This window comes from Gallus gallus, chromosome 1 (genome assembly GCF_016699485.2).
Source record: "Gallus gallus isolate bGalGal1 chromosome 1, bGalGal1.mat.broiler.GRCg7b, whole genome shotgun sequence".
NCBI lineage: Eukaryota > Metazoa > Chordata > Aves > Galliformes > Phasianidae > Gallus > Gallus gallus.
In genome coordinates this window covers 45,010,384-45,034,203 of record NC_052532.1, presented here as the reverse complement: position 1 = coordinate 45,034,203, position 23,820 = coordinate 45,010,384, and the positions used below count along the sequence as shown (strand labels likewise).

At 43.8% G+C, this 23,820-nt stretch overlaps 1 protein-coding gene across 8 annotated transcripts in view; it reads right to left on the bottom strand.

The window, feature by feature from the left end:
• Positions 1-2,100: 2,100 nt before the first annotated feature.
• Positions 2,101-23,820, bottom strand: part of CRADD (CASP2 and RIPK1 domain containing adaptor with death domain) — a 77,935-nt gene continuing 56,215 nt past the window's right edge. For 4 of the 8 annotated variants that reach the window (NM_001397043.1, NM_001030748.2, NM_001397044.1 and 1 more), the window contains one exon: positions 2,101-5,709. In NM_001397043.1, coding sequence (NP_001383972.1) covers positions 5,414-5,709 — 296 coding nt within the window. In that variant the 3' untranslated portion in view covers positions 2,101-5,413. The remainder of the gene's footprint in view (positions 5,710-23,820) is intronic. The other 4 variants (XM_040695938.2, XM_040695932.2, XM_040695934.2 and 1 more) reach the window with 1 other exon arrangement.

The following is a 23,820-nucleotide window of genomic DNA, read 5'->3' as shown; positions in this document are numbered from 1 at the left end:
GAAATCTTTATTATGGAGCACAGGGGCGTGTGCTGATCGCACGCTGCTTCTTGGAACTTGCTGGGAGGCGCCGCACTGGGAGGTAGCTCAGGACGGGACTCTGAACAAAAGGTGTTGCTTAAGCATTTTCAAGAATAATCAAGCACTTGTTATGCATTCTGCTTAATAACCCGAAAGAAGGATCCTTATCAGGAGGCTCCACATGTTCTTGCTGTTAACCGCTTTCAGTATTCAAATAAAAGCTAGCAAACGTGTCCATAAAAATAAAATTACCTCATAGAAGACGGTATCGCCGGGGTCTGCCTGCTCAATTAATTGGAAGTTGTATTGTTTCCTGTTAGTAGGCCTTTATATCCTTTTTTTACAGGGCTGCTGTGTGCCCCTCAGGATTCAAAGGGCAGTGAACGGGCCGTGTGTGCTCAGTGCTGCTCCCACCAAGGTACTCCAAAGACGAATCGGGGTGGTTGGCTCAGCCACAGTGGCCTAGGCTGAACAGAGATTGGAGGCTGTGTTGTATGAGCTGGAAGCACCATAATCCAGCAAAGAAGGTGTAAAGGACCAACAAGAAACACCTGGTTTTCTGGGGTGGGACATGACAGAAAGTATTGCTGAAAAACCAAAATGAACATCGTTGGAGCGTAAGAAGCTCAGTGTGCTGCTTCTTAGGGAATGGTACTCAGCGTGTGCGCACAAAGAAACCATGCTGCCCTGTGAGAATAACTGAGTGACTCTTAAAAATAACCCCAAACTAACAGTGCAACAATGGAAGACTACAGCCAGTAACAATAACAGAGAATAATTGAGATCTCATTTAGCAGCAACATGCAGATGTCCTGGGCGCTAGGAGGCTGTGCATGTTTTAAAGCCAGAATAGCTAATTCTGGGGCCCAACCTAGAGCATCGTGCCATGAGTCAGGCTGGCTCGCACCTGCCGAGTGGCCAACAGCAAGGATCCTCACCACAGGACAAAATAAAAAGACACTGCTCATCAAAAATTAACCCTGACTGTGGGTCTGGTCATGGCCGGCGGGACATGTGGCTGAGCAGTGATCCCAGCTGAGGCCTTGTGCTGCCTGGCCCTGAGCCCGCTGGTGGCCACGGCCACAGGGTAGGTGTGTTTGGGGCTAGGCTCATGCTCCTTACCAAGGCCTGTGACAGCACTCAGAGAGCAATGGCAGCCAGCAACTGGGCAGCTGCATGCCCTCTCTGCTGAGCAAGCTTGCTGCTGGTTTGTGAGAGCTCTGGGTCAAGGGCTTGGCTCGTTCCATCCTCTGCCCTTTTCTGCTCCTCTCTTATTTTTACTTTCTCACAACGCTGATTTTGAAGTGCAAAGCAGCACTCGAGGCAGAGAGGACCCCATAACCCAGAATGCTTTCTGCACCCACAAAAACCCTTCGTGTTTTATTGCCCCAAATTCATAAAGACTGCTTTTCAAAGGGAGGTAGTAAAAGTACCATGCTTCAGCAGGTTCCAATTAGAGACGGCCTAATCCAAAGCGCATTGAAGTCAATAAGAGACTTTTTGTCTCCTTTCTTTTGGGGCCTGGATCTGACATCAGTGTCAGAAATGGCATCTGCAGCACGTGCAGGCATTTTAATGCTGTCTCGATACAGAAGTGCCAGGAGCCTTCCTGCACCATCAGCTCTTTGGTAACCACTCCGCTCCACTGAGCATTCAGCCCTCCCAGACAGCTTCAAAGGGAAATTACCGATTCATCTGTCTCACAACTAAGATGCCAGGTTCAGAAGTGAATTCGGATAAAACACATCCTTATTTTTTTTAATCTGGAAAGATATTTTGAAAGATTATTTCCATTTCCAGCAATTGTTCCTCTTTTCTCAGGAAAGACACTGTGTTCAGGCCAAAAAGAAGCCAAATCACTAGGTCTGTTTTTAGGCCTACTTATCGGGCAATAGACACCTTGAATGTCAATCTTTTTCTCATTTAGTGAAATACGGACACCATCTGTAAATTCACCAAAAAAAAAAAAAAAAAAGATTGTAAATTATTGTAAACACACAAACCTTTTAGGAACGGCCTTTTCAGATCTGCTTCTGCTGTGCCTCAATATTAGTTTATGGCAATTGAGAATACAGAAGCTTATAAATAGATGAGCTCTCAGAGCTTGTTTTTATTTCCAGTAAGAAACAAAATTGGCAGCATGACCATATTTAGAGTAAGATCAGTATGCCTTTTATATTCTTTGAATATAATGTGAGTTTTGTTTGTTTTTCCAGCCTTCAGCAAAATGTTTTATTCCACAGATCGATGTCTGTTGTAATATATGACTCAAGATGGAAATTTCCCCCGCATCATCTTGGAGGAGCAGCTCAAAGATGACTGCATTTTACATCTCCTCTACACTCTAGCCACTGTTTGGGGCAATGTGAAGCCTAATCCATGGGGTCATGAGGTCCTTCCTTTGTGATAATCCATGTTGCTCTGTGCAGGTGGGAAGTACTGCTCTTAGCCCTTTCTTATTGCTATGCTAAGAGTCTGCCTGTACTCACCGAGTACAAAACAGTTTTTATAAAGACTACTTACCACCGAAGAGAGTTAAATGGGATCTCAGCATCTCCTTTATAGGCCAAGGAAGAAAACCAATGGCTGCTTATTCCAAGGGCTAGAAGTCAAGCCATTCATTTCTGCAGAAGACCCAGGGGCCACCTTTGCTTTCCTCTCGCAGGGCACCTAAACACTGCCGCAAACAAGTATAGAGCAATCACACCGGTTGCACTCAAAAGCCTTTTTTGGCTTCAGCTTAGAAAGCAGAACACAGTCGAAAACACTTGAAGTGCCACCAGGCGAGGTGACCACTGTGGGGGCTGTTCCCATCACTGGCTCTAGGGCAGGGTGCAGTCCCCGCCAGCCCTGGGTTGTCACCCAAAGCGTGAAGGCAGAGATGGGGACACTCGCGGATGGAGCTGCCTCCCCCTGAACAATGCTCGAGTTGCAAGCTTGCCTCAGAGTGACATTTAAACGAGTAACATTTGCTCCCAAATTAGCCAGAGAAGAATAAACATTTTAAGATCTCTTGGCTGTGCTAAGAGAGAATGAGAGGCGTTGCTTTACATCTGAAGAATTAAATTGTCTTAATTACATCCTTGTGTAAAATAAAGCATTACATACAGAAGAAAAATATTTTTAAGTAGATGGAAAAATCCACTGGGTTAAAGGAATACTACTGTCAAGTTTAATGTGTCCCTGTATTTGTGTGGTGCAAAAACAAGCCTTAATAAAACTGAAGAGTCTAATAGAAACATTTCCATGAATTTAAAAATAACAGCAATGGAAACAGTCTCATAAAACAAGTAAACCTCTCCCTTCGATATTTGCAGCTCAAGTATTACAGCATTAATTTTGGGCCTGGGAACGTGAAAGCAGCTATAAATTATGAATTAGGTGCTTTGTCAGGATACCTGACTGGTTAGGAAGACTTCTTTGGCATGAGACTTCATACCTGTTCCAAGCTCTTTTCTTTAAAATGCTCTAAATATAGTTAAGCATAGTCTGACATTGGCGTTATAAAAGAAGAACACAAAATCCAAATTTTGTGCAGAAAAGAAAGTAGCAGGACCCTGCGAGTGCACCACCCATCGTATTGCTTCACCGCAGGACTGGTCATATTGCTGCATTCAGGCTGGGCTAACTGGGGATGGCGCCCCATGCCACCAGTCTGCGTTCAGACTTGGCCCATGCTGGCTCAGAACAAGATAAGGTCCTTGCATTTATGTGACTGGGATCTGCCTTCCTCCTGTAAGCCATGTTTTCAGTAGTTCGTCCTGCTCCACATCTCCCTCCAAGCCGCTGCCAAGGACACCGCTCTGCCCCTCTTCCCTAACACGCATGTCACGCCGGTGCTCATCCCATGGCAGAACAGGTTCAGAGTCCTCACACTCCTTGCTCTATGAGAATTTGCCAAATGCCTCTGTATACCTCTAAGATGCTTTTCAACAAATCGTGAACTAGTAAAATAAGTAACATGGCCTAAAATGATTTAAACTGTTTATTTGGGACTTGTTGATAGACTTAGACTCTGTAAATAGCTGTAATAGGATATGATTAATTAAGATCCGAGTGAGGTATAACAGGATCATGATTTACTGAAGGTGAAAACTGTACGCAGAAGACTACTACCAGATTGCTTTGGGACCTGCAGGAATTGCCAGGACATGTTTTCTCTTTTCATGCTTCTGAAAAGCAAGGCAGACAGCAACTCCTGAAAATGTCCTTGTTTTTCCTGATTTCCCACCTTTGGGAAATGGCTTCAAAAATCAGAGTAGAGGAAGAATTAAAAAAGAAAAAAAAGGCAATAAAGCTCATTCTTTCCCTAGTAAAGAATTCTGACAAGCCTGTTAAGCTGTTAAATTATATGGAGCAGATCCTGTAGGATGGGAAGTTATTTGGCAATGACTCTGTATAGATGAAATGGTCTAGCAGAACTTGCTCATAAATAGACCTGGAAACCCTGCACTCAAACATTGTTCCTCATTTACAGTACAGTAAAGTGCCCATAAAGAATTAACATGTATTTAGCCTCTTGCCATCAGGTCTCGAAGAGCAGCTGGCCGCTTCTGTTGCCATTGCATAAATGCTATAGTAGAAGGACTGAGCAGACACCAGTTTATCTTCCAGTTTACTAGATGAGACAAAGATGGGAAACTTAGAAGTCATCTCATTTCTTAGACACCCTCTCTGTCTATCCTCTGGTCACTTTCCTGCTGCATATCTTCGCAGAGATGCTGCACTTAGAGACAACACACATACACAGTGCCCGCCTCCTTCGAGAAACCTACACCTATTAAATTACAATGGGAGAACATCTCACAGGCACACCAGATTCCTGGTACTTTCTCTTAGGACCAGTTTGAAAGGTAGAGTAAGGTGGCAGCCATCTACCCAAACAGGAAATGCTATGTGCTAGGTCTGACAAATGTGAAACCTGCAGTACCTGCTGCATAATCGTTGCATTAGTAACAGTGATTATTCTCTTTTCTTACTGGGATATCAGGGAACTAGCATGGAGCAGCAGAAAAAAGGCTCTTAATCCATAGTCCAGAAAACAGGTTAAATCAAGTGTTTCTCCCACAGTGAAACAGAAAACCTTGCTGAACTCACTGCAGGGCCTCCTGAGTGCAAGGACTTTACATGTCACCCTGTATCCCCACTGGAATAGTATAAGAGCAAAGAAAGAGGAAAGAGCGATCCATTTTTTAATGCCTGCTAAAAAGAAATTTGGCATGAAAAGAATTATAAGTCACAAGGTGCCACAGAAAGCTGAAATGCAGAAACTTAATAAAATCACAGTTCTCAACCCCAGTTTTGCCAGTTTGATGCACCAGATCTTCAACTCGTCTCAGTGATGTGCTCAGCTTAGCAAAGTACTTGAAAGCTTCCGATGAATAGCAAGGCTTTACTCAAGCATGTACCGCATCACAGAAGGATCCACTTCTTCTGCCATCAGACTGGCTTGCAGACTTTGGATTGTTGCACTTTTCCCAAAACGCTGTCTCCACAGGACAAACGCAGCTACTATCTGTGACTGAACGTTGTGAGGGTGATTGACTTTACATCGATAGATGTCAGTATGGGACAAACCCAAGCACAGAACAATATGCTCCCATTCGGGTCCCAGTCTCCTCGCAAGCTTGTTCATCTGCTGATCTGTCGGTGAACTCTTCAAAATACATGGGGCAATTTCGGTTGCATCTGTGAAAAAAATAAAGAAAATGCAAGCATACGTCATTGGGCAATGTTGCAAGTATTAACATAAAACCTTGACAAGGAGAGAATAAGCAAAGCTGAGGTGAAATAATTAATTAATTAGAGAAACAGCAAGCACACTCAACCAGAAAAATGAATTACATAATCAAATACAAGATTAATTAGAGGAAAACTAATGCTCAATGGACCTTATTAGAGAGCCTGGAGCCTCTGAATGCCAATAGTCCAGATATCAGACTTCTACTTTGAAGCCAGAACTTTCAAAAGTAATTATAGATTTTGGGGGAGTGAACAAGAAAGGTTTTAAAGGAACATACTTCCAGTAGTCAGCACATTCTGAAAATCAGCCTTGTATGGCTCACATATAGACTTATATGGCATCACATACTCACATGTATGACAACGACCCATATAGGACCAATAATACCTTATCACTTCGGTCCTGTCTCTCTGTTTATACACTTCAGAAGTACCTGATTCCTTAGTTACCAGAAAGTCTTCAGTCTCCTAAGATGCTGCTTACCCTTTGTTTGCTGTCCTATATAACAAAATCACCCTTGGGTGGCCAGCTTTGGGGGCTTTTCTTTTACTTGAATAAACCCTAACAGTGTTAGGATTAATTACTGCTGAGGAGAGAAATAGACTCTTCTAGAATGCAATTCATATATTGGAAAGAAGATGTTTAAAATAGACTAGATGAATTACTCCTCTAAAAATGCACATTTCTCTCCGCTGTCTATAAAAGGAGCGCTGGGTATAAGATCACATGTTGATGCTGTAAACACCCAGCGCTGGTGAAACAGTTCTCTGCCTGTAAATTCAAACCACACACCAGTTGCTTTGAAAAGGTGTATCTAGAAAAGCAGCATATCTGTAAAACATATTCACTCTCCAATACCTTTTGAGATCACAAGCTGAAATAAAGGGTCAATGCAATTGTTACGCTACTCTTGTCACTGAAGATACTGCGTCAAAACAGAGCAAAAATAACCTCAGGAAAATGCTAATTATAGCCCGCCAATCTGAAACAGCAGCCTCCCTTTGCAAGATCTAATTTATAGCTCCAATACCCTGCTCACAGTCTCTGCCACAGCAGAACAGCAACACTAGAAAGCACTACTCCACTGTCTCAAAACAAAAAATCATTTTTGCACAGAATATCCAGAGCCTGCAAACATTTGTACTGTTCAGGCCCAATCACATGTGAGTGTTGTATAGAGCTGCTATGAGTAAAGGCGAAATTGCCTTCTGGAGAGCATCTAGGTGTCACAGTTTTGGCTGGGATAGAGATTTCTTTTTTTTCCTAGAGGTTCGTGTGATGCCATGTTTTGGATTTTTGATGAAAATAGTGTCAATAACACATGGATGTTTCCATTGCTGTGGAGCAGTGCATGCACAGAGCCAAGGACTTTTCAGCTCCTCGTGCTGCCCTGCCAACAAGGGGCCGGGGTTGCCAAGCAGCTGGGAGGGGACAGCTGACCCAGACTGAGGAAAGGGATGTCCCATACCATACAGCATCATGGACAGCAATAAAAGCCAGGGGAATGAAGGAGGAAGGGATGGATTTTCAGAGAGATGGCGTTTGTCTTCCCAAGAAACTATTACACGTGATGAGCCCTGCTTTCCTGGAAGTGGCTGAACACCTGCCTGGTGATGGGAAGCAGGGAATGAGTTCCTCGCTTTACTTCACTTATGTACATGGCTTTTGTTTTACCTAGAAAACTGTCTTTATCTCAGCCCACAGGTTCCTGCACTTTTCCCTTTCCAATTCGCTCCCCCGTTCCACTTGGGGAGCACGAGTGAGTGGCTGGGTGGTGCTGAGCTGCTTACAGGATTAAACCACAGCACCAGGGCCTCTCATCTCCTGGCTGCCAAGGGAAGCAGGGCAGTGGCTGGTTTTTGAGTAGGGCACAGGCCACACAGCTTTCTTGCTCAGGTCCCAGCTATGATAGCAAAGGCTGAATTTCCAGACTGCGTCAGTGGCTCCTGAGACAGAAGGATTTGTGCCAGGTCAGTGGTTCCAGCCCTCATCACAGGGCTCAAGAACACCTCACCTCCCCCCAAGAATGCATCTGCAAAGATAAGGGCTCTGTGGCATGAAGGCTGCACATTTTGCCACACTGCTAGCAGTGGCAAAGGAGGCCGGGCCTACAGGGCCTGTCACCCCAACACAACTCTCCTGAAGAAAGAAGAGCAGCACCATGGAGCTGCCTCCCTCATTGCACACAATGCCAGTTCCACGGACACATCGAGACCACCGAGTGCCTGTCATGAACACAAATGTGAACACAAGTATTTGATAAGAAGTACAATTTACAATAGACAGCTACCCTGCACTGCAGCCAACAATATTTCTTGCTATTGAACCCACGTATCGTCTCAGCTACTAAGCAGGAACTCTGTGCCCAGGAGGAGGACCTGCCAGCCCGAGCTTTTTGCTCTCACATTGAGATTTTTACATCTCGTGTTCACTAGCAGAATGATTTTATGGTACTGAAATGTGATCAAGCAGGGAGGCCTAACAACAATATATGTCAGCTTGTCCATCCAGCCTTTGATATCAGGCAGATTTTTTTACTACAACAAGTATCTTGCCTTCAGCCTGTTATCAGCCCTTTAATAAGAATAAGAATAAAACCCATCCAGGAAATCTTTTCATCTTGAGCTAGCATCTGATTCCAATATGGTGCAGGAAATTCTGGGATAGGAGCCAAATGTTAAATTTAATACAAAGGCCTGTTACTTTAGTCCCATTTTATTTTCTGTGATAGCTCTTTTTCAGCTCACTTCTCACTGAGAAAAACCCAAGACAAGTATTACATGACAGGCAACATTATTTAGAGGTATACAGAAATATTTAGTGAGATCATTTAGTTATGACAAATGTAAAATCATATAAAGGTTTGGATATGATCTACGATTAATAACACTCTTAATTTAATAAACACAAGGGCATTTCAGGTAAAAGGGAAATGCTTTTTCTGTCCTCAGCAACCAAGCTGCTTTGAACACATTGCAGAAACATTAAAGACAGCTTGTTTCGGTTATTTTTACTGCAGACCCCCGCTTACAATCTGCATTGGTCAGGAACAGGCTGAAGGAGGTAGGGAGATTACAGTGTAAGTTCCAATTATGCAGATGCTCTGACTGCATTTGAAATATACATTCAGGAAACTAAGACCTCAATTTGCAAAGATATGAAGCTTTTCTAGCTTTAGGTGGGTCCAATATGAAGATGTCTGTTTTTAAGATAGATACAGGGCTGTGAAATTCATACTGCATCACTGGAAATAGGGAGAAGTGGAGCTTGGGGAGAGGTGACCTGCCTTGCACCCAAGGCGCCACTGGGCTGCCTGTTCATTATTTGGCTGTAGTGGTGTGAGCTGTATTTTACAGGGGGACCTGGAAGGTGCTGAGGAGTATTCCTGAAAAGACCATTTGCGGTGTTTCTACCTCCAGAGAGCAGGCCAAGTGAAAGACCACGACAGCTGCAGACATGGTTTATTCTGTGAAGTGTCATGGCTGCATGCTGTGGAGATTGAGAGTCCAACCTCTCGCTGCTCGCGCTGAAACCACCAAGCCCCTGAGAAATGGCAAGCTGACCGCTCTGTGCTGAGGAGCACGCTGACTTGGGGCAGGGCTGCTCTACTGCCAGATTGCTGGAGAGCACTGGGACCACAAAAATCCCCTTTCTCAGGGCTGAAAGCAGGGAGGATGCTACCCACCCTGGATTTGGAGTTGGGACTGACACAGAGTAAGAACAGTGGCTTCTCCTGTTCAAGGCTGCAGCACAAAGAGATAGGCTTCTCCCTTTCTCCACCTGCTCCCTGCCTCTAGCTCTACTGGTCATCCACCCTCAACCTTAATCCTAGCCATCCCAGCTGAAAACAGAAAGGAGACACTGACAACTACCAGCCTGTGTGCTTCTGGACCATGGCTCAGAGTGGGAGACACGGCCATTCTGGTGAGTGTGGACAGGAAACAGACCTGGATATAAATAGAAATTATCACAGACAGGGACCAAACAAAACAGAGTAACCCAGATACCAAAGATATGTTTGGGGCAAAAGCATCCAGCTCCCACTTTGGCATTCAGTTTTCTTCGAGACATTCCCAGCTTCAAGCACAAAACTCCACGATGTTGTAACAATCAGGGGGGTGGAAAAAGAAAGTCACCCTAGCTCAGCCCCTCTTGGCAGAAGTGAGAGCATGTAACATAAAGTCCAGCAAAAGCGAGCTTTGAATGGAGGAGCAAACAAGCTCGGTTCCAGCACAGGACGCAGCAGCAATAAGCACTGAGGTGATTTTGGGTGATCTGCAAAGTGCCCAGCTGATTCCTCAGAACCACCAGCGGCCCAAGGTGCTGTATGGTTTTGTCTAAAGGACTCTTCTCTGTGTAAATATGACTTCTCTGTGTGTGACCAAAAGCGTCTGTTAAGAGTTTCAGAGATGCTTCTCCCTTACGTAGTCAATTCATTTTACTGGCTTTTGCTATCTGCTGTGTAAAAAGTACTTTCATGGAAATTATGTGCCTGAATCCAAAGTGCTGAAAAAGCCCCAGTCAGCTGCTGCTTAATGCTGGAGGGCAACTGCAGTGCTGGTTAAAGCTGCCCCTTGGGAAAGGATGTTCTGCAGACTGGTCTCTGCTTCCAGCACTGCCTCTGTATTTTATCTGTTAAAGTGGCCATGTGCGCTCACTGGATAAGAAAGCAGAAGCACTCCTGGAAGAGGCTGGAATCCAGGTCTCTCTGAGCTGCACATCCCAGTGCTGAGCTGCATGCTGAAGCTCTACTTCGTTCTCTTTCTCTTGATTAATAATTCCAGTAAAAAATAGGAAGATTTCCCTGTGAAGGGTCAAGAACACTTCCTTGCCTCCAGAACAGAGACTGGTGGAGAGAGAGAAAACTCCTGGGAATAAAGAGGTTTGTTTAGACACAATAAAGTCAAATGCAAGATCCTTGGCTGAAAGTGCTAGGCAAACACTCTTATTTTTGTATTATCACCTCACAAACAGGCAGGTGATTCTGGGCTTCAAATCTTGCACAGCTGGGAATGAGACTGCAGAAAGGAATAATTTCTTAGGCATGCTTCTGGCCTCTGCATCTCCTATTGGTAGGAGTACAGTCCTTGAGTGATCTGGGCTCAACTGCCTAGCCCTTTTTATTCTCTTGACACCCTTACCAGATCCTATTCATAACATCTAAAAAGTTCAAAGCAAGCATTTCAGAGTCCTCTTTAATCATCTTTTCTGGCATCTGGAGTACACTTCTTCCCTGAGAAGTGCTAAAGCTGGAGCAAGCAGTCCCACAAGCACAAAGCAAAAAAAGCCAACCTTGCTTCCCCAGGTGTGAGTCCCACGGCTGACTGACTCCTGCTTCAGCCAGTCCTCACAGGACCTCTCTGGCTGCTTACTGATTCCCAACTTACTCATGAATTCACCCTTCTTCACCGCAGCAAGTAGGCAGGCTTCTTGGAACTGGCCAACAGGTTCAAGTATACGTAACAGCCCTCAGAAGAGAACAGCACAGCTTTAGTTACTAGGAAACTACATTACAGAAGATGGGAGCTCCCACTGACAACGCAACGGCTCCATAGAATGCCAGCGCTCACGTGCCAGCAGCCAGACACGTGGAGCACTTCAGCTAAGGGCTGGGCTGGTTGGGGCCCTGAGTAGCCTGATCTAGTGGGCGGCAGCCCTGCCCATGGCAGCGGTGTGGAACTAGGTGATTGCTAAGGCCCCTTCCAACCCAACCCGTTCTATGATTCTATGAAAACATACATAAGAACTGGTACCAGTCGCTGCTTCCCTCCAGCCCCCTCCAAACGCAGTGCACTTGTTCAACTAGTCTGAACAGCCGACCCAGTATTGAGCAGGCCTGGTCGTGGTTGCCAGACTGTGCGCTGTGTATTTTGGCAGGTGCATTATGTTCCAGGAATTATTTAATGACTGAGTGTCATAATAGCAAAAAATCTGCATATAACCATGTAGATTTGCTTTAAAGTGTAACCCCCTTGGGCTGAGCACAACAGCAGAACTGGATCACGAAGCAGAACAACACTTGGAGGATCAGGTTGGGACAAGCTTTCAGGAGCTTTGAGGTGGGGCTGCAGAACCTGAATGGGAAGGTGAGTGTGTAAGGGTGCTGATAATGGAGGGATCTGAGATTTTGGAGAGCAGCAGCCCTCCATGAGTTACCACAGACCTTGGGTGAAAGGGAAAGAGGAAAAGAGGAAGTCCTGAGGGCTCCTAGCAATAATGTACTTCACTAAATCAAAGACCAGATGATGAAAGTGGTCATGGTGAGAAGGATGGAATAAAGAGAGTAACTGCTGGGTAACCGCAGGGGGTAGGTTGGCTTGATTTGTTAGAAAAGGTGACGGGAGGTGATAGTGGGACTCCTTTTGTAGGGCTGCTCTTCTGCTTTCTTGTTCAGTTCCTCTCTCCCAGCCCTGTCCCAACAGGCAGAATGGAAGGCATATGCCTGTCCTCTCCCTACAGCATATCCAAGTTTATAAGCATTAAGCCAGCCTATGGCAATGAATGACTGGAGTGCTGAATGGGAATGTACCATGCTGGATTTATTTGATGGGCTTGCATGGGGAATGCAGCACTTATTCTGTCCTCTGCAAGTCTAAAATGTTAAGGGAGCGCTATAAGGTTATTTACTTGTGAACTTTAGAAGGCCTGATTCAATACCCATTCAAACACAACAAACTAGCTCAGTCCACTGATGAGTAAAACAAAGTACAACAGACTATCCAGAAATCAACCTGTACTGCATAATTTGGATGCTGTTTTCTTCTTCTTGCTGCTGCAAATTATACATCAAAAGTGATTCAAAGGGAACATTAGTGAATTGCAGCAGTTCCAAATAATCATGCTCCGTGGAATATGGAAAAATATTTATCTTCTATATACCACCATATAGGTGTTTTATCTATAAATCTGTAAATATGGATCATGCAGTCCGTTCAGAAGGGCTATTCAAAACCACTATGGTCTGTTTCCTGGTGCCACTGAGTTTCAAAAAGTGTTGGACTGGGGAATGAGAAAAATGGAACCATACCCTGCAGTACCTGAACATGGAAATCTGACCCCATTATAGATATTTTTGTATATAAAGTTAATACACCCAGATTGAAGTTATTTACAAAGGGAGATTAAAATGACTCAGAGAAGACATACAGACTTCTGCTTTTAGCACATGCCCAGCTGTTTCTCTATTATGGTGGTAGAGTGTGGTCGTTGTTCCATCTGCCAATGCCTGCTGCCTCCTCTGCAGCTTTCTGCTCATTACCAAAGGGAGAGTCACGCCTACCTCTTTCATCTCGTTTCATTATATCAGTGGACATCATTTAATGATGACTGCCAAGAATGCACTGATCTCCACTTGGAAACTCCCTCTTCTTCCATAGAGTTGTATCAGCACAGGAAAACCCTGGTGATGGAAAACCTGCAGCTTTGCAGGAAGAACGGGCCCAGTTACCTTCCCAACAATGCCTGGATAAATCCAGAATAAATACTATCTTCTCTAATGTAATCAAAATCAAATCTTTTTCATTTAAATACTCCTGACTAAACTACAGAACAGAGTCTGTACCATATCTGTCTTATGTACAATATATGTCTTATGAATACACGCAGTCATTAGCACACAGAATGTGTATGATTAAAGCCAACCTCAGCAATTAGAGATCGTAAAACACACTTACCCGTAAGTGTACTTCTATTACGGTAATTTACGTTTCCACTCCTCATAATTAAATTATCAGACATTAATCAAAATGAAGGTAAATACACGTTACAAAGATTGGCTGCGTTCTTCCACATCATGCTGGTTTTTAAAACGTGCTGCATAATAGAAAGGTCTCTGTTTTTGTTTTTTTTAAGCAAATATGAGTCTAAAACTCCCACAGTCAGTGTGTAGAAACAAATGCAGCCATGTGGTAATCCCATCCACAGCAACTTTAAACAGTCTCCCTGAAGTGAAGCCCTGCCCGCCCATGGCACCAAATCCAACTCCTTCCCGTTGAGATTATGCACTTCTACAGTAATTAAAGGGTACATATATCTTCATTCACTGGCAACCTCTTCATCTGCACGCTCTGTAAAGCTCCGTGCTTCATGCCATTCAATAAACTTGTGATATTAGAGTAGGAAAAAAAGGCGGCATAAAATTTTGTAAATCTACAGGCAATTCCAGAATGCAGATGTTTCTATTATGGCTCAGTACCAGCAGCTCATTCATGTTTTCTTTATCACTTACTAATGCATGCACAGTAGCTGTGGATGTGGCAGCAGACTAGTAAAACCTGAAACATAAACATTCATGACAAAAGGTTTCAATTGTATTCTCACTATTCCGTTCCAGTAGCTGCATAGTTTTCCACGATTTATTCTTTGTAATGTGTCAAACATGTTTTTACCTCCACAGATTTCTGCAGACCGTTAGCGTTCAGCATTAGTCCCGTTTAATCCATGTTAAACAGATTGACAGGAAAGTCCCTAAATAAATCCATGCTCTCACCCTCTTCAGGCTGCAGGAAGCAATCCCTGGGCTTGAGGAGCTGAAGCTAATCCATTCGTCACTTTTCAATTGCTTTCTATCAGGAAGAGCAGGGATGAAGTTTCAGCAATTAATACCATGGGTTTTGTTCTGTTTCACGTGCAAAAATTAAATAATGACAGCCCTACTTAGTAGTTCTCTGTTGTTGCACACCGAGAAATCCCATAATTGATTGTATAAATTAAATGGCATCTATCGATGCGTAAGAGGAAAAGAATTCCTACGCAAAGAAAGGACAAACACAACAGGTTATAACACCTGCTCCCTTTTCATGCAGAATCACCTAAGCTTCACGGACAGGACTTGACTGAATCATACTGCGTTTTTATGCTATTTTAGTTTTAGCATTATACAATGTTGCTGTAGTACCTGAAGTGGAAATAAAATTTGCTCGATATTTCCCATGGATTTACGTTTATTTATTTATTTAATTATTACACGTATTTATGTACAACATTGTACAGCACTGAAGCCACAGCATCCTTGCAGTGGCACTTTATCTAAAAATTAGGAAAAACATCTTCTCACAGAGAGTGGTGCTGCAGTGGCATAGCTGCCCAGGGTGGTTGTGGAGTCACCGTCCCTGAAGGTGTTCAAGAACCGCGTGGATGTGGCACTGAGGAACGTGGGCAGTGGGCACGGTGGGGACGGGCTGATGGTTGGATGAGATGTTCTTAAAAGTCTTTGCCAACCTTAATGATTGTATGATTCTATGACTCTATGAATTGCATGAACAAGTTCAGCACGCAGCACTAAGGACAAAAGAAACAAAGATCCCGCTAATGGGAAGATTCTGAGGAACACCTGAGCTTGGAAGAACTGCATAAATACAAATACTCAGCATTCACATCTTGGCCAAAGATTTTTCCAAATACGCCTTGAAAAGTTTTATGGAAAGAACAGGTAAGACCATGCTTTTGGAAGCCAAGTATAACTGTGCTAGTACAAAGCTATCTGATAGCCTGCCAGAGCAGAGACAAGAGTCCCAGGTTTATATGCCATCAGTCACACCAACAGTCAGCTCTAGAAATAATGCTGAAAATCAAATTCTAAAGTATGTCTGCGAATTTCTATTTAATTTTGAATGCTCTGCAGTTCTGAGTGAATTCAATGGAGTTTGATAATACTCACAACACATTCAACCATTAATTATGGGTCTGAACCATACAGAGCCATCATTTCCCTCAATCAAGTCTCTTCTCTGCACTATCACAAATAATAATTAACAATCAGTGGTTGGTTGTACGAACTCATGACGATCATAAGGCACATTCGTATCTGCAGCAAACTTCTCATGGTTCCATAGGAAACCAATGTTTATCCAGGTGGGCAGGACAGCACTGACAGAAGAACTCACCCACTCTAAGTGCAAAACAAAGACAACTGGAGCAATTAATGATTATTTTGTCAGCTATGTGACAAACTCACCACACAGTTTTCGTCGAGGGATTGGCACATAACTTCTTTTGACAGAAACTACTTGAATGCTGGCTTCAAATGTCTTTCAAGGAGCCGAGGCACGCATTAATTCTGCTGCTCCTCTGCCTGTAAGAGCCATAGCAGGATCCACAGGATGTTTATCTGCCAATAAGCACAATGAGCGAGTAAAGTTTTTACTAGCAGCTTTCCTCCTTAGAAATATTCCTAAAGGCTGAGGCATTTCAAAGATAAAATCACGCACTTGGACTTCACTATAGATGTTTCTCTCATGCAACAACAAAGCTAGCGCTGCCAACGTGAAGGACCGTTCTGTTATATAACACAACTAGTCACACATTTTTCCCCTACAGATCTTAAACCAAACAGGACAACACGCCATTATACTTAACCCTGATAAAACTGCTCATTCCGCTTAGAGATTTCTCATCAAGCTGGCTATTCTTTTTGCCTTGGCTTGAGTAGTCAGAAATATCAGAATCAAAGATCTGCTCAACAGATGGAACTCCGTTTAGAAGAATGCCTTTGGCTCGTGAAGATCTTTGCCTGGCAGGTGTCAAACCAAAATTAATACTGCACATATTATGCTTTACTGAGTTTCAGATTTTAGCAAAGTGAGACTGCGTTCCTTCCTGACCACATATATTAATAGAACAAGCCGTGCAGAGCAAGCTGAAACAGTGCTATCATTATGCTGAATCCTCCACTGCTTGGCACTTCACTTAATCATTTACACCCATGCAAAGCAAGTAATCAAAACGCTACCAACGGGTCAGCTGAGTGTCTTTCTATAAACATTTTGCACAGGTGTGAAAGACTTCACCGAATGCCATAAGCAAGATGGACTTCCATCTCTCCTGCTTCTTTTTTGCTCCTTTTCTTGCGTCAGGACCTTTTTCCTTAAAGGCTTATGAAGTTTCGTAGAATTTATGACATTTTAAAATCCCCAGGAAAACCAGTTACTGGCATTAAAATGCACTGCTCAGCTGCGGCCGGGTGCTCTGTTTGGCCTGCCAAGCTGAAGCTACAACGGCCCAAATCACCCGCTGAGTGTTCCATAGGTACCCGTGTTCTTGAACTAGTGGGGCTCAGCACCACAGCGTGCTCAGGTGCCAAGTCACATAAAGATCTGGGAGAAATGAATCTGGAATCTCGTGACTTATTTGACACAGCTGGACTGAAAGCAATTCCAGCTGACTTATCAGGATGGTAATCTTAAAGGGTCACAGTCAGAGGACTTTCATTTATCTCTATGGCAAACAGGAGATTATGTCTGTGAGTGTATGCATTCGTATGTATGTATGTAGATATATGAACTTCTCCAACTTTTTATTAAAAAAAAAAAAGATGAAAGTCTTAGGTATCTGCAAGTCAAATTCATCCCCTTTTTGATTTAATTTTGACAAATTCATTTTAGGAGTCTGGCAAGCCTCCCTTTGAGAAATGGAAGTAGGAGTGAGGTAGAGCCTACTGCACCAGACCACTTTGCATGACAAGTTCTTGTCCTTCCTTCCCCTCTGACTCAGTGCTGATCTCACACCAGGCACAATGTGCTCGCTGGCACACGCTGTGCCTGCCCTGGGATGCAGCACTCCGACCAACCGCGCTCATCAAGGGTCCCAGGACAGTACTGAAAGTAAGGAGGTGACTCACAGCTGTGGCCGTGCCCTTGAAGGCTGGGGGCCCAATTACTCTTTCTCTGTCAGCAACAGTATTCTGCGAAAGCAACTGAAGCAAATTCAAAATCAAACAAGCTATAAGCAAACACTTATATTACTTTAGATATTTATATAAGATTTATGCCAATATTAGTGGGACAATTCATATAGCAAACTTAAACATCCGAAAAAATCTTGTTCTTAAACAACTAATTTTCATGCCTCGTGCACACAGAGCAGTGTTTTCCCTCAAAGTTTCATAGTCTAAGAGCTGCCAGATTTTGATCCAGAATCAAAATTTCAGTCATTTTGGCTCTTGTGCATAGCAAATCAGAAATAAAAATGTCTTAACATCAGAAATGAAAAGGCTGGAAGATCAGACAGACCATTGAAGATTTGTTTTACTTGGTTTGGGAATTTAAGGCAGCTCTGCTAACCTTAGTGAGACTGAAACAAAACCAAAAGGCGCAACACGAAACTAAACAACTCTGTTCTGTCCCAGAGATGCAGAAATACAAACTATGCTTGTATCCCTGGGGGAGCCAAATCTGAAGCCATGCTAGGAACAGGTGAGAAGAGTTGCTTACTTGCTCAGCAACTGCAAACAGCTGACATGACATCTACCTCCTAATGGTAGAAATGGAAAAGCAGTCTTAAAACACGAGAATAAAAATTTTCTTAAGCAAACATCTCTCTGGTTCAACAAACTCATAAAGATATCAGGGTTTTTTATAATGCTCTCAGTTATTCATGGCAGAACTTTGAGCTTGAACATTCTTCTCGTCCTCCCTTCTTCAGATGTAAGTGCTAGGTGTTGGTTGACTTTAATAAACAAAATACATGATGCGCTGACCTTTCTGACTGACTGCGGAGTCAGACAAGGAGACATAGTTTGAACGTCACACACTCAACACTCAGTTGTGTCTGTGGGCTCCTCCCAGCTGCAGTGAGAACAACCAAAGGCTGACAAGTTCTGAGAAGCTGTCCTCAGGCTTTCGTTTGAGGAAATATGACATACCACATCAGCATATGCAAGCTGAACTTTGCTGCGTAACAAACCACACAAACAGAGCCCTGCTACCTAACCTGACCTTCCATTTGCACTTTAATGTGCATCAATATGTTAATAACAGGCACAGGGGGTTCATGTGCAAAGTTTATGGGTTCAAGTGCAGAAAACAGATGAAAATCTGGCTTTAATGCTTTGGTTTTCCTTCATTTTGTAAATCACAGCTTTTTAAGATCATTATAAAGCCTAGGAGTCCTGTCCTGAAGATTCAGGACTAAATGATTTAAACATCTTCATTCAGTTTTTTACATTGAAAACGAGGCCTTCTGTTCTACTTGAAAGAGGTCAGCAAGAACATTAAAGTATCTCTGACTCAGGCTTTTCAAGACGCATTATTTAGCAGTATTTACACCGTATTTACATTGTTTGAGCACTTTAGGCACGCCATGAAAAGGTCTTGCTGTGCACATCTTACAGTCTGAAGATTTATGAAGGTACTCACTTCCAAAACTGTTGAGTGAGTTTGGATAGTCAAGTTGAAAACTGCAAAGAGCCCGAGTGTTTTCGGGAAGTTCTGTACAGACGGATTGTGAAACCGCAGACGAGAGCCTCAGGATGAGCACGAGAAAACAAAGCCAGCTCCAAAGCATTTGACTCAACAGAACTCTTCTGTAAACCAAGCAAGGAAAGCACAAGCCATTTTTAATACCGTTCTTTGTGTCATGCAATTATTTCCACATGCAACTGGAGAGACTCAGTCAACAAGCGATGCTTCCATCTGTACGTGCCACGGGAGCGCGCTGTCTGTAGGGAACAGAAGTGTCTTTGGAACTACTGAACCGAACGCAGCAATCTCAAGCAACATATAAAATTGTTTCAGATACACAACTGTAAAAAAAAATTGTAGCCCCGTCACCCCACAAACTGCTATTCCAAAGGCAGTTTCATTAAGAAACACAGCTTGAGAATATCTATCAAAAAAGATCAGAGCTGTATGCAGGGACAGCAGGAGGCAGCTGAAGCAATCTGCAGCACAGCCCTGGTGCTCATCCGTCTCTGACCCTAAGAAAAGGTCTAATTAATGCACGAATATACCTATTAGTCTCAAAGAGAAGACCTCGAAAAGACAAAACGCTGCCTGAAAGAGATGGTCAGAACTCCTCTGTTTTTATGCAAGAATCTACAGCTCTGTTTGCCCCAATCTGATGCATTTGGTTAGACTGACAACACAGTTCTGACTTTTATTTGAAGTTCACATTTTTCTGTGGGAATCACTAGATGTGGCACACTTGTCCTGTTGCACAGAAAAGCAAGTCTGTTTCTACTTTTTATTCCTCTGAAGCATTAATTGTGCAACATTTGATTTAGAAACATATTTGAAGATGTTTTAGATATTAGCTCATTTCTACACCATCCCAGGCTTTCCAGGAACTCTAAACCAACAGCCTTCTAGTCTTATATCTGAACTACTGTATTTTGTGGCTTCCACACTGTACTGTCTGGAAACTCCCAGCGAGACTGACCTCATTGTCCTTAATGGAGGAAGGACAGACAGACAGTTGGCAATCCCAGAGGCTGAAAAAGGCTCTGTGCATATCCATTTATGTATGCGGAGACTGCCATCAGAGAGTTCAGACAGCTCTGAAGAAAGGGGGTCGAAACAGGCCAAAAAGGAAAAGCATCCAAAGGGATCACAGCTGAGGAGCAATCCTGCTCATCCATGCTGGATTTCCTGCTTGTGAAAGGTGCCCATCTTAGAGACTGATGGAGACCCATTTTGTCTCCACGGTATTAATCAGAGAGGTTATATAATCAGAGAGGTTAATTTATGAGGCGCTAGAAATGCAAACCAGAAATTGTCCCAAACCATCATAAGTACAGAACTGGAAGTGCTGGAATGGCCGCTCCCTGCTGTTCAGCCTTTGCAGCCCGATGGGGCTGAGTGGAGGTCGCTGACGTGGCTCACTCAGAGCACTGATAGCCCCAGTGATTGTCCTGCAGCAACTGTGGGCCTTTGGTGCCTTCTCTTTGCAGATGCAGGTTTTGTCATGACCATTTCTCAAAGGAACTGATGCCTTCACAAGCAGCAACCTCAAGGCCATGGCTGATCCACCGCCACAGCTGCCCGTCACGTAGCCCACACCAGCCGACACGCAGCCCTGTGGCCAGATGGGTGGAAGCAGCTGTGCCAAAGGTGTGTTGCAAGCTCTTCTGTAATAAAAATCCCCTCCTGCTTTTAGAAAATGCATTTCTTTTTCTTCTTTTTTTCTTCCTTCTTTAGTGCTTTCCCTCCTTCTCCTCCCACTTTTTCTAGTGGGAAGGAAAGTGACAGGGAGAATAATGATTTCCTCAGCTTCTGTTGGAAAAAAAAAAAAAAACACACAAAAAAATTTCCACCGAGACAGATTTGTGTTCCTGGTTTTTCTTTCTTTTTTTTTTCTTTTTTCAGTGAAGTTCAGAATCCTTTTTTTTATTAAAAATTTCCTACAGGAGTGTCCAGCTATTACAGGCATTTGGGGTGGAAGGCAGCGCAGAGCCGGTAACTATTGACCTCTGTTTTGTTTATCACAAAGCCCAGCTTTATGGGTGGCAAGAGATGAGCTTGAATTTTTCTCTTCAACTGTGTCTTTAAGAAATGCTTGTTGGGGTTTAGGAGGAAGAAATCACACCCCATAGCCCAGCATGAAAGCGCAGCGTGTGATGCTTTCCTTCTGCCAGTTGGCTCCACACGCCCCAGAGTAATCCCCACCGTCTCCGTATGTTAGGGATGCAGGGAGAGGGCACCCTGAGCTACGAGACAGCTGAGGGGGACAAAAGTGCAGCAGACTTCCCATGTACGGAAGGACAGACAGGAGTGACCAGTGAAGAGCAAGACAAACTCCCCAAGGCTACAGACTTTAACACGGCTTTGACATGCAGAGGCTTGAGGGAGTTGGGATGATGAGGAACAAGTGTATGTATACGCTGCACACCGTGTTCCTACTGAGGAGTCAACCTTGTTCAAGGCTTTGTCTTAGCAGATGGCAAGCATGATGGCTGCCGGGTTAAGATTTTTCTGCCAAACCAGCCTCAGGCTGTTTTCAAAAATAAAGAATGCTGCTCTCTTTACCAAAGCAAAAATAGCTGTCTCTCCAATTCTTTCTGTCAAACTATCATTTTATATGTTTCAGGAGTTAAGTATCTAGCCAGACTATATAATTACCATTACACAATTTTTAATTAACTACCTACAACAATCTTCCTGCTTCAACCATTGTTGTTTTGGTTTGTTTGCTTTTTGAGGCCATGCCATAAATCTGACTTCCCTACAGAGCAGCGCTTACACCATCAGTTCAGATTGCGACCCGCCGCTCTGGTCATACCACGTCTGCCATGCAAACACCCCAACATTATTAGCACTAGCAAATACGTAAGGCAGAACTGAACCAGAAAAGAGTGTGAGAACCACATATTGGTTTAGCTTATTCCTTCAGCAGCTTTTCTGTTTTTGGCAAGGACCCTCCTATAAGGCTTGGCTGTGAACCCACTGTGCGCCTTGCAGCAGTCCCCACGGCAGCAGCACCTTGGGGTCCCCTTCTTTCCTGTAGTGCAGCCAGGCACCCCAACACGGCCAGGTGTGACCCAGTGCCTCCCCAGCCTGTAGGGCGTTGCTGCCTAATGCTCAACAGCTACCTACAAGACGCAAACTAAGTGAAACTCCAGCGACCTTCATTGGCACAAGTACGTTCCACACAAACCAACCAAAATAACAGCCCTTGGAAATTTGATGAGTTCCGGGGACAAACAATTCTCACACTCTTTCCTCTATGACTGAATCTGCTTGCACCTGGAGGTATGAGAGCAGGGACCCCAACCACACACACACACACATGCAGCTTCTCGGCAGACCACCAGCAACTGTTGAGCCACAAGATGCAGCTGGAGTCCAGCAACTCTCCACAAGCAATGAAGCACCAATGGGTCAGATTTTACGGTGTCAGCCCAAAATTCAGTAACAACATCACAGAGTGTATATCCATCAGCCAAGCCAGCTGTTCTCCCAAGTTCCAGCGAGCCTTTAGCTACACTGCATGGAATTGCTGCTCTCCACATGGAACATGTCGTTACGAGCAAAATCTGCCACGGCAACTTCAACAGCACTGCACATTTCTGGTGTGATAAGCTATAGTTAGAGTTGAAAAGTACTGCTTTGTGAGCTGAAAAGCAAATCAAACAATGAACAGTACACTTGGAAACTTCAGGCCAAACGTTCTAATACCTGATGTTGTTTCCCAAAACAAAAGATCGTGTATGTACACTGTAGACACCTTCTGTTTGGAGCAGTGCTAACGCATTATCTCTTATGGACATTGCACATGAAGTGTCCTGCACCCCCACGCACGCACGGGATGGCTTGAATCTGAATCCATGCTGCCTCCAAATACCTTTCTGTATGGACAGGACCAGAAAACAACAGAGTAACCAAGCAAGTCACCCCATTATGCAACAGACGGTGAAACTATGTGTGCCAGTACGCTGTGGTTTTCATTCCTCTGAAGGCTGCTTTCCTCCAGGGGATTCCAGTAACAGGACTAACTGAAGTGTGTTTTGACAAGTTATAACAGCACAGAAAACCCACCTATGAAATTACATCCTGGTAGCATCTTCCAAAGTAAACTGAAGACTTGGTATCACCACTCACTTGGAAAACTACTATGCCATAGCTTTCATTTGTTATGAGAATATAGCTTGAGGTTTTTTTTTTTTGTAGATAACAAGTGTTGTTATAGGTAATGATTTCAATCCCCACCATCACTAGGTGTTCGTACCTGCACGGGCCTTATATATACCATCTCCTGCAAGTATAAAAATAATGAAATAATAAAAAGATGCAGTCGTTTTATTTTCATCCACTTTCTTTCACTTTACATAATAACAGTAAGCACAAGGGCCACTCTTTCTGCGCCATGTTCTTAGGTTGCTCCAAAAGATTTTGTCTCTGCCTGTTCTTGGAGACAGACCTTTGGTTGCCATTGTAGCAGTTTTTAGGAGCAGATAATCCATGACATCCATGACTGTGCTTTCCCCGTCCTGACCAACATGTGCCAGCAGAACTGGGGACGGAGGGTGGACAAGGGCAGAGCAAAGCTGGATCTAAGCTAAATAGAGAATAGTCGGTCCAACTCCTCCTTGTTAAAATGGAGATTTTTGCACCAGGACTGAGTTTAGGCTAGAACTTGTTTAATGCAGGGCAGTGCCTTATATTCAAGTGATTTAGATTCAGAGGGCAGATGGCTCCAGTACCAATAACCACCTCCTCTTCCCTTGACAAGCTTTAAAACGCTCTCTGTCAGAGCATTTTGGAAAGTGAGCTACCAGAAGTACAGATGCACTGACTCAGCTCCTGCTCCTGAATTCAGCACAGCTTGGACCAGTGAGCACGGAG